Below are 9,802 nucleotides of genomic sequence, written 5' to 3'. Positions count from 1 at the left end.
CTTTTTATGTCCTTGTTGTTTTTCTGTTACTTTCCTTTTTATTTCTTAGCATATTCATTAAAATGAAGTTTTGGATTAAAAAAATCTAAAACAATAAGGATTAAAAGTGTATAATTTAAAACTCCATAGATGAAATTGAGTTTTTTTGCACTTTTTGTAAGAACAATTATGTTTTTATCGGTGTTAATTTTGATCCTTGTTTTATTAATATTTTTTACAAAAAAAAAAAGTTAAATTGCATTATGTGAAATGGATTTTAACATTATAAAATTCTTTGATATATGTGAAGGAATATAAATAGAAATAAATAAAAACATAAATTCATGAGTAAATGTGTGTGTGTGTGTGTAAAAGACCATAAACATGGGTGAACAGGTTAATGTGTCATGCACAGCAAAAGTCCATTTTCTTTTACCTCACAGTGCTAATGTTAATAATAAAGAATGCTAGCTGTAGATGAGTGGTGTCCCTTCGGAACAGGCAATTCATGTAGGTAGGAGGTGGGCGTGGTGCTGTGTAAGTTGGCATATGACAACAATATGCCAACAGCTAGAATAATGAATTCTTTTATGGAAAAGAAATATAATTACATAGGAAACAGAAAGATTAGACTTTGCAATTGTTTGGTTGGAGCTGTTGTCTTGATGGTTGGATGACTGATTAAGAGGAATTGCAAGTTTTGCAAGCTACGTTCTCCTGTTAGTTGAGGAAAGGGAAACGAAATGCATGGTGTGCCACATGGATCATGACCAATCATGCTGTCTGTCGCCCTTATGATGAACCTGCTTGCATTGCATAATAAATTTTCTGATCGTTACTTACTACTACTTCCCTATCGAGCTAAAGTTTCCCTGTAGAGCTAAACTTTAAAACCGAAGAGATTACGGCGCTGATTTTGTCAACGATATAGCCATCGTCGAGAATGATGCCTTGCATTGCAGCCTTTAGCTCTGCATTTTTAGACCCTCTAATTTTGAAGTTCATTAGTGGGTTTCGAAGCAGAAATATGCAGAAAAGGGCCCAATTACACGTTCATCAAATGCACTTTGGATCCCCAAAAAGAACCTAAAACCAGAACTCCTGCTTCAAAAGGGTGCTCTAAAAAAAAGAAGAAGAAGAAAAAAGGCACGTACCATAGTGCAAGCCTTGGTACCTTACTGAAGGACTAGGACAAAACCTCTCGTTGTTAATGATCAGATGGAGAATGTATCTTTGCTGTTTTCACTTCCAGAAACCTCGTCACCAACAGCATTGGTACCTATCTTTGAAACCCTTCACTTTCCAAAACCCATATCTCTATTTCACTAAATTTATCAATACCTCTATTGAATTTAGCCAAAACCCAAAACCCACTACTACTCCCTCAAACTTGACAACTCAAAAGACCAATTTTTACTCTACACCCACCATAATATCATGCTCGAAGCTCCTTTCTAAATGCACTGCCTCGAAATCCTTAACTCCAGGCATGGAAATTCATGCCCGTGTAATCAAATTTGGTTTATCTCAGGACCCAAAAATAAGGAACTATTTGGTTAACCTCTACTCAAAATGTCAACTTTTTGGGTATGCAAGGAAACTGCTTGATAGAAGTACTGAACCAGACTTGGTTTCTTGGTCTGCTTTGATTTCTGGATATTCACAGAATGGGTTTTGTCAAGAAGCAGTTTTGGCCTTCTATGAGATGCATTTGTTAGGTATCAAGTGTAATGAGTTTGCTTTTCCAAGTGTACTCAAGGCTTGTACGGTCACTAAGGATTTAGTGTTAGGAAAGCAAGTTCATGGGATTGTGGTGGTTACAGGGTTTGATAGTGATGAGTTTGTTGCAAACAGTTTGGTTATTTTGTATGCCAAATGCGGAGGATTCGGGGATGCGAGGAGTCTTTTTGACGCGATTCCTGATCGAAGTGTTGTTTCATGGAACGCTCTGTTTTCTTGTTATGTCCACAGTGATATGCATGGAGAAGCAGTTAGTTTGTTTCATGATATGGTTTTGAGTGGAATAAGGCCTAATGAGTTTAGTTTATCTAGTATGATAAATGTGTGCACAGGTTTGGAGGATAGTGTTCAGGGAAGAAAAATTCATGGGTATTTGATAAAGCTTGGCTATGATTCTGATGCGTTCTCAGCGAATGCTCTTGTTGACATGTATGCAAAAGTGGGGATTCTTGAAGATGCTAGCAGTGTTTTTGATGAAATTGCAAAACCTGATATTGTTTCTTGGAATGCTATTATTGCTGGTTGTGTTCTTCATGAGTACCATCATCGGGCTTTAGAATTGTTGAGGGAAATGAATAAGTCTGGGATGTGTCCAAATATGTTTACCTTATCAAGTGCTCTAAAAGCTTGTGCTGGAATGGCCCTAAGAGAATTGGGAAGACAGTTGCACTCTAGCTTGATAAAGATGGATATGGGATCGGATTCTTTTCTGGGTGTTGGACTAATAGATATGTATTCCAAGTGCAACTCAATGGATGATGCTAGGTTGGTTTTTAAGTTAATGCCAGAGAGAGACATGATTGCATGGAATGCTGTTATCTCAGGACATTCACAAAATGAGGAAGATGAAGAAGCTGCATCTCTTTTTCCTTTGATGCACACGGAGGGAATAGGATTCAACCAGACAACTTTATCAACAGTTCTTAAATCTATAGCTGCCTTGCAGGCTAACTATATGTGCAGGCAAATTCATGCACTTTCCTTGAAATCAGGGTTTGAATTTGACAATTATGTTGTGAATAGCCTTATCGATACCTATGGAAAATGTGGCCACGTAGAAGATGCAACAAGAGTATTCGAGGAAAGCCCAACTGTAGATTTGGTGTTATTCACCTCTCTTGTAACAGCTTATGCTCAAGACGGACAGGGTGAAGAGGCTCTAAGGCTCTATTTGGAAATGCAAGATAGGGGAATCAAGCCCGATTCATTTGTTTGTAGTTCTCTCCTGAATGCATGTGCAAGTTTATCAGCATATGAACAAGGGAAACAAGTTCATGTTCACATCTTGAAGTTTGGATTCATGTCAGACATTTTTGCTGGAAATTCTCTTGTTAACATGTATGCCAAATGTGGAAGCATAGAAGACGCAAGTTGTGCGTTCTCTAGAATACCTGTGAGAGGGATAGTCTCATGGTCTGCTATGATCGGAGGACTTGCTCAACATGGGTATGGGAAAGAGGCCCTCCAGCTGTTCAAGCAGATGCTTAAAGTCGGCGTTCCTCCTAATCATATAACACTAGTTAGCGTTCTTTGTGCATGCAATCATGCAGGTTTGGTTGCCGAAGCCAAACATTATTTTAATTCAATGAAAATTTTGTTTGGTATTGAACCAATGCAAGAGCATTATGCTTGCATGATTGATCTCCTTGGCCGAGCAGGGAAATTAGAGGCGGCAATGGAACTTGTAAATAAAATGCCATTTCAAGCGAATGCCTTGGTGTGGGGTGCGCTTCTTGGTGCTGCAAGAATCCATAAGAATATTGATCTTGGAGAACAAGCTGCTGAGATGCTTCTTGCCTTGGAACCTGAGAAGTCAGGCACCCATGTTCTTCTTGCAAACATTTACGCATCAGTTGGCATGTGGGATAAAGTAGCACGCGTAAGAAGACTTATGAAAGACGGCAAGGTGAAGAAGGAGCCTGGAATGAGTTGGCTTGAGGTGAAAGACAAGGTATACACCTTCATAGTAGGAGACAGAAGCCATTCCAGAAGTACAGAAATATATGCAAAGCTTGATGAACTGAGTGACCTATTGAAGAAAGCTGGATATGTTCCTATGGTTGAGATTGACCTCCATGACGTTGAACGAAGTGAAAAGGAGCAGCTTCTATACCACCACAGCGAGAAACTAGCAGTGGCTTTTGGTTTAATTGCTACCCCACCAGGTGCTCCAATTAGAGTGAAAAAGAATCTTCGAATTTGTTTTGACTGCCATACTGTGCTCAAGTTCATTTCTAAAATAGTCTCCAGGGAGATAATTGTCAGAGATACCAACAGATTCCACCATTTTAGAGAGGGTTCGTGTTCTTGCGGGGATTATTGGTAACATTCAAGGATTAGTGTTGTTATCGTTGTACTAACTGTGTACAAACTCCTGTAACATTTTGCAAACATTCTTTTTCAAGTAAGGGCATGTTAAGATCTGTTGTAAACCCTCATTTTTTTTCTACCTCTTTTTACTTGACTAATCGAAACATTAATGTTATTCAAATGCAACAATAAATAAAATTTCATAGTTTCAGATTGTTACTTTCTTACTCTTCAATCCCACATTTGTAAGAAATCGACTTTCCTTGGCTGTCTGTCTACCATCAATGCATTTTAGCTTCTACTTTGAGAACTTGTTTGTGCTTCTGAGCTGATGAAAATAGTGTTTATAAATTGGATGTGTTAAAAAGCAGAATTTACAATTTCAGATCCTACTTGTACAGAAGAGAAGGCACAAGAAAGTGATAAATTTTTTCATAATTAAACTGGGAAAACCACTTTAATTAGTAAAAATTCAATCACTTAAAAATTATACTTCGATATCATAACAATTCAATGTTGTGTTGCTGTTGATTCACATAAGCTTCCAAGTCCCTACATCTCCCTGTCTCAACATACTTCCATTCTTTCTGGCATGTTGTTATTATGAATTTCATCATGTTTCAATATTTTTTTTTATATATTTCTGATAATCAGACAGCAAAGTCCCCTTACTCAGAACCAAATGCCAACTGCCAAGCAGACCAAGAAAAAATTAGAAGTTATTTTGCTATCCTAGTTTTGGACCAATTGACATTTAATGAATCTGATTTCCTTCGGAATAGTATTTTAAGAAAATTACATTGTTATCATTTACAGTTACAACTGTACGAATGAACGCGTTCGTTCCCTTCTGCATGTTCTTACATGAACATCATCGACTCCTCCGACATTATGGCTAACAATGAATACTTGACTTTAATTGAGATTCTACCACCGTCCACACAGAGCTTAGCTCCAGTGATCACCCAATATCCAGGCGGGTCCTCTGGACCCCTCACCATTTCCTTTGTGTCCACGAAGTTTGACATTTTCGGTGCTCTAGATGGTAAAGGGGGGCCTCCAGGAAAAACTGCAGAATTTAAGTCCACTTTCACTGGCTTCTCAGGTGGATTCAATCCTGCACTGAACCTTGTGCTAATCAACATCGAGAAGACCCCTGATTTTCGTGACAAGGTTGAAGGTCCATCCCATTCTGACCTGCGGAGTCTTGCAGATGCCACCATTGAGAATCCAAGCCTCAGGAACAGAACTTTCTTCATCCCAACAACCTTAACCTCAAACCAGGCTTTTGTTACAATAGAAGCAGAGTCATCAATGCGGGCATCATTGTACTCCACAGGAGCAGTGCAGACATGTGAGAAGATGCTCCAATTAACTGGTTCAAAGTAGCCTCGTTCTACAGGTTCATGAGTAGGCTCTTGCCTAAGATCATCTGAGAGTTGGACCATATTGGGAAGAGAGGAAAGATGCTGGAGATGGATGGCCAAATGGTCACTTCTCTTACCCTCCAAATATAAACGGATTCCTGTTACTGGCCGATTTCCAGAATCAACCTGCAATGCATGGATTTAGAATCTTTAAGAACAGTAAAACTACAATGATGATTATCTGCTAAATTCTGGAAAAGCATAATCACACTCTGGTGATTAATTATATTATGCTGACTATGGACATATACTAATGATGTTTATCTTATCTGGTTTTTAAGAAAGGACACCTAGGCTTATAAGTTACACCTTTATGGATCCAGGTACAGTTGTCAGCAGCAGTCACATGCCATTTTAAGATCTTGGAATCAATGCTATGAGTAATTCTAACGAGCTGCAGTTCAAGAAATCACCTGTGTGGTATTGACATAAAGCTTAGGGCCCATGATGGTGAACCTGAGCGATGGAGTTGCTTGTTTTCTGCGCTTGAGAGTAAGAGGCAGATCACCATATATTGGAGCCCATTGCCGAGGCAACTGAAATTCTAAAAACTGGTGGAGTTCCTCTATTGGAGGTTTGTCTGCATGATTGATGATGAAACATGAGCACAGGTGCCAAAACTAATGGAGACATGAAGGATATGATGAAATTCAAGGGAAATAATTTCTCAAACATAAATGAAGGAAATTCAAGTGTGATCATTTATCAAATATAAATGAACTGGATGCATCCAAACGATGAGAATCACCGAGCATCAAATCTACTAAATGTATGCATGCATTGACCTCCACGACATCTGCAATAGTTCACAAACCAATTGCATATCCTCTGACATCCAGTTGAATCTATGCAAGGAGTGATCAGGAAATGGTTACCACACAAACAAAAAGTCAACCAAGCACAAAACTGCAATTAGGCTAAATGTGCCAATCAGATTCAAACTCAAAAGTGTGGCTAGAAAACATGCAAAGTTTTGTGTCAAAGCCATTATGTCATGGAATGCAGTTCATTTGTTTTTTAAACTCCTACATATTCATTGAATGAAGGGTTGCAGCATGCTCGAAACATTAATGCCATGGAGAGACCAAAATATAGAGGAGAGGTAGGCACACACATCGAAGGTAGAGATTCACTGCATGGCTTAAAAATCCACTGCCTCGAATACCACTCAAAAGAGAAGTTATAGGCACAAAGGACATTGAAATAACATTTGGCGACTGTGATATAGTTGAAAGCCATTGGTTATGGCTTTGGCCAACATCCACACCTCCCCTTCGGATACAAATGCTCGTTATATGCTGCATAAGAATTAAATTCATCAAATAAATATCTTGACCTGTTTGGGGCAGGTTGCCTCAAACATCTGTTACAGCATATACCAAGAAGCTCACCCCATTCTTTATGGAAGTAATGACAGGTGGCCTAATCGAATGGGCAAATACTCCATGGAAATCCCAATGCATAATGTGTTCATCCTGAAACAGTAAACATGAATCCCTTATTCAAAAAAGTTAATCACCATCATGTCTTCTTATATATTACAAGCCCCGTGATAATTACTGGCAATTCGAAAGAAAAAATCATTCAGTCATTTCTCACCCTTGGAATTGTGATGCACCATGCATTGTATATCCTCTCTAATAAGTTTTTAGAGGGAGACCACGACAATGATGGGTTTGTAAGATTTAATGTACCTTTGGTTTTCCTGATAATTCAGCAGGGTTTGCATCTCCTGAAAACCTCTTATCAGCATATTCCCTTAACAATTTCTGCACTTCAGGGGGCTCAAGATTTGATTTTTGTAGCTGCTTTATGTGCATCACATCTTTACCTCCCATCTTTACCCCAACAACAATATGAGTACCATATTTCTCAATGAACCTGGAAAATCATGTTATTCAAGAACAACATTAATTCAATCTCAATAAGTTGATTGAGGTTTCATTTCATCAAAATCACAGGTTTTATTTTTGTATTATTAAAATCAAACATGGCAAATTGAAGCAAATTGCTTCCACCTCAGGATATGTCTATATCGTAAAAAGTTTCCTATTCAATAATCTCTTCTACTTGAATATCGTCATGTATCTAATGTTTGAGTCTTCTAAACCTATCATCTAATTTTAAACATCAAAACGAGCTATTTTTGGGAGCTAAAATAGATTCTACAGAAGGAAAAAAAATTGCCATGTTGGACGTGCGGGTTAAATTGAAATCTAGTATAGTAGTACTCTTTAAGTTGTATTTTAGTATGAACCATCTACTTCCCTGTAACCCTTTTTTTATTCATAACAAGAAAAAAGTCGAGTCAAAATCATTTTTCTGCAGGTTATTCCAATTAATAAGTAGAGCAGTTTAAAACAAGTTGATCAGCTTTGAGTTTAAAAGAACATACTCAGCCAGGGCAACAGGATCCCATGTTGCAGGCACTTCATACTTCACCTCTTCAGACAACGTTATATGGGACCTTTCCAACTCAACATTATATAGTGTTATGAACCAACCATCAAAGGCAAGATTTTTTGCAGAAGCCGCATCCTTCTGCCAACAACCCCTCAAGTCAAACATGGCATTGAACAGTCCCGAGGGAATTTTACCTGATAAACACATTTCCTGATTGAATTTCTCCGACATCTACAATGAAATTAACAATACACAAAATTAGAATCACTCTAAAGATTACTCCAGACATTGTTTTGATCAAACTCGTAAAATTTGGAATAATGGGTAGTCTCTTATTAATCCAAATTCAGTCACTGTCCTAATTTAGCACCGTTGATCTAATGGTCAGCACTCAGCACACACCAAATACTAGAAAAAGAACAAGAAAAAAGCAACCGTTCCATTCTTGAAAAAACAATTGCCATATATATGTTTCCAATTTCATCTAAATATATGCTCCCAAATCACACAAAATCTTTAATATCCGAATTAATGGCATACCTGATTGAAAGAGAGAACATCAGAGAGAAACCTAGTCCGCTCCCCTTTATCACACTTGATACCATTAGGCACGTTCTGAACAATAACCCCACCAGGAACAAAAAGCTCTTGGTTTCGAGCCAGGTCTAGCTCGATCAATCTCGACCCAAAAGGACCTGGCTTGCAAGATGACAATCGAATATCTTTAGTCAAATCATATCCAAATCCAATCACAGACACCGCCTTCTCCGCTGCTGATTGAGCATCAAGCCGATTATTTTCCATCAAAAGAGTCCAATTAGATAGCTTTGTCGAGTGAAAAAACTAACTTGTGGGGTTTTAGGACGTAGTATTGGAGTAGTTGGAGAGGGTTTTTGGAGTTGAATACCGATCATTGAATTGGTCTTTGATTTGCTTTTCTTTCTCTGCTAGTAAGCATTTAAAAACGTCACTCTTCTTGGAGAGCGACTAGAGGTAAAGTGAGGGTTCAAGGCAGTTGATTTTTGAAATTTTGACGGGTAAATTACATTTTAGTCCTTATAGATTCATAAGTATTCTATTTCTACTCCTGTATTTAATAGTCTTAAATTTCATCCTTCTAGTTTCCAAGAGGTTCCCATGTTGGTCGTAACCATTAAATAATCTACCTTTAAACTTGTTTTCTTTTAGGTTTTTTATTCAGATTCTTAAGTGTTTTAGTCGGATACTGCAATATATATGAGATGAAAATTAAAAAAAAAATTGAAAAGGTTACTGTATTTGGTAGAAAAGGCAAAATTAAAATTTAAAATATATAGGAATATAGATCAGAGATAGGGTAATAAAGGAAACATTTAAACTATGAGGTTGAAGTGGAACATTGATGAATATTCAGGGCAAGACCGTAGTTTTTTACCCTTTGGTTTTTTACTTTGCCTAATGGGAACACGCGGCAAAAGGGCGGCTATTCCTTTCTTGACACGTGGCGTGATTTTATTGAAGGCTCTTTTCTTCCTTATGGCGCCAAAGACTGGGACCAATGAGACTGCCGGTTGATTTTAACGTGGACGACGTCTTCTAACGATGATTGTGTGTCTGTATACTTATCGTTAGAAGTACATGTCTTTTGGAGAATGCAAAAGCGTAGCCACATCATATTACTATTTATTATAATAATATTTTGTATTTTTTTTAATTTAATTATTCAAACGTTTTTTTTTAATATTTTTTTTTAATATTAAATTATTATAAAAATTATGCTTTATAATTGTTTTTATTAGAAGAGCAATAATCAACGGTGTAAATGCACTACTTATAATTAATGTTCTTGCCTGTGTTTCGTGTAACTATTGAGAATTTTTGTAGCCATGGATTGGGGCTGTTGGTGGTAGGAAGGGGTTTCACTTTTTATGGCTTCGTGACTAATTAAATGGTTAATAAGGTTT

At 37.5% G+C, this 9,802-nt stretch overlaps 2 protein-coding genes across 2 annotated transcripts; one reads left to right on the top strand and one right to left on the bottom strand.

Annotated features, from left to right (window-relative positions):
- Nucleotides 1-578: 578 nt before the first annotated feature.
- On the top strand, nt 579-4,248 carry LOC7456778 (pentatricopeptide repeat-containing protein At5g04780, mitochondrial). The gene has a single exon (XM_002305084.4). The coding sequence runs from the start codon at nt 1,190-1,192 to the stop codon at nt 4,043-4,045; it is 2,856 nt and encodes a 951-aa protein (XP_002305120.4). The 5' UTR covers nt 579-1,189; the 3' UTR covers nt 4,046-4,248.
- A 528-nt stretch (nt 4,249-4,776) lies between these two features.
- On the bottom strand, nt 4,777-8,838 carry LOC7456779 (MACPF domain-containing protein NSL1). Its single transcript, XM_002305743.4, has 7 exons — nt 8,400-8,838; nt 7,852-8,090; nt 7,151-7,337; nt 6,848-6,931; nt 6,571-6,754; nt 5,870-6,036; nt 4,777-5,582 (listed from the first exon to the last, which is right to left on the bottom strand). The coding sequence occupies exons 1-7, from the start codon at nt 8,661-8,663 to the stop codon at nt 4,890-4,892; spliced, it is 1,818 nt and encodes a 605-aa protein (XP_002305779.4). The 5' UTR covers nt 8,664-8,838; the 3' UTR covers nt 4,777-4,889.
- Between the last annotated feature and the right edge of the window lie 964 nt (nt 8,839-9,802).

Source organism: Populus trichocarpa, chromosome 4 (genome assembly GCF_000002775.5).
Source record: "Populus trichocarpa isolate Nisqually-1 chromosome 4, P.trichocarpa_v4.1, whole genome shotgun sequence".
NCBI lineage: Eukaryota > Viridiplantae > Streptophyta > Magnoliopsida > Malpighiales > Salicaceae > Populus > Populus trichocarpa.
Note: the sequence above shows the minus strand (reverse complement) of the source record. Positions and strands in the feature narration are given on the sequence as shown.

Coding starts and splice junctions, on each gene's coding strand:
- LOC7456778 (XM_002305084.4), top strand. CDS start 1,190: ATGATCAGATGGAGAATGTATCTTTGCTGTTTTCACTTCCAGAAACCT.
- LOC7456779 (XM_002305743.4), bottom strand. CDS start 8,663: ATGGAAAATAATCGGCTTGATGCTCAATCAGCAGCGGAGAAGGCGGTG. Junction 8,091..8,399: donor ATGTTCTCTCTTTCAATCAG/GTATGCCATTAA, acceptor ATTTCATTGTAG/ATGTCGGAGAAATTCAATCA. Junction 7,338..7,851: donor GATCCTGTTGCCCTGGCTGA/GTATGTTCTTTT, acceptor ATGATTTTCCAG/GTTCATTGAGAAATATGGTA.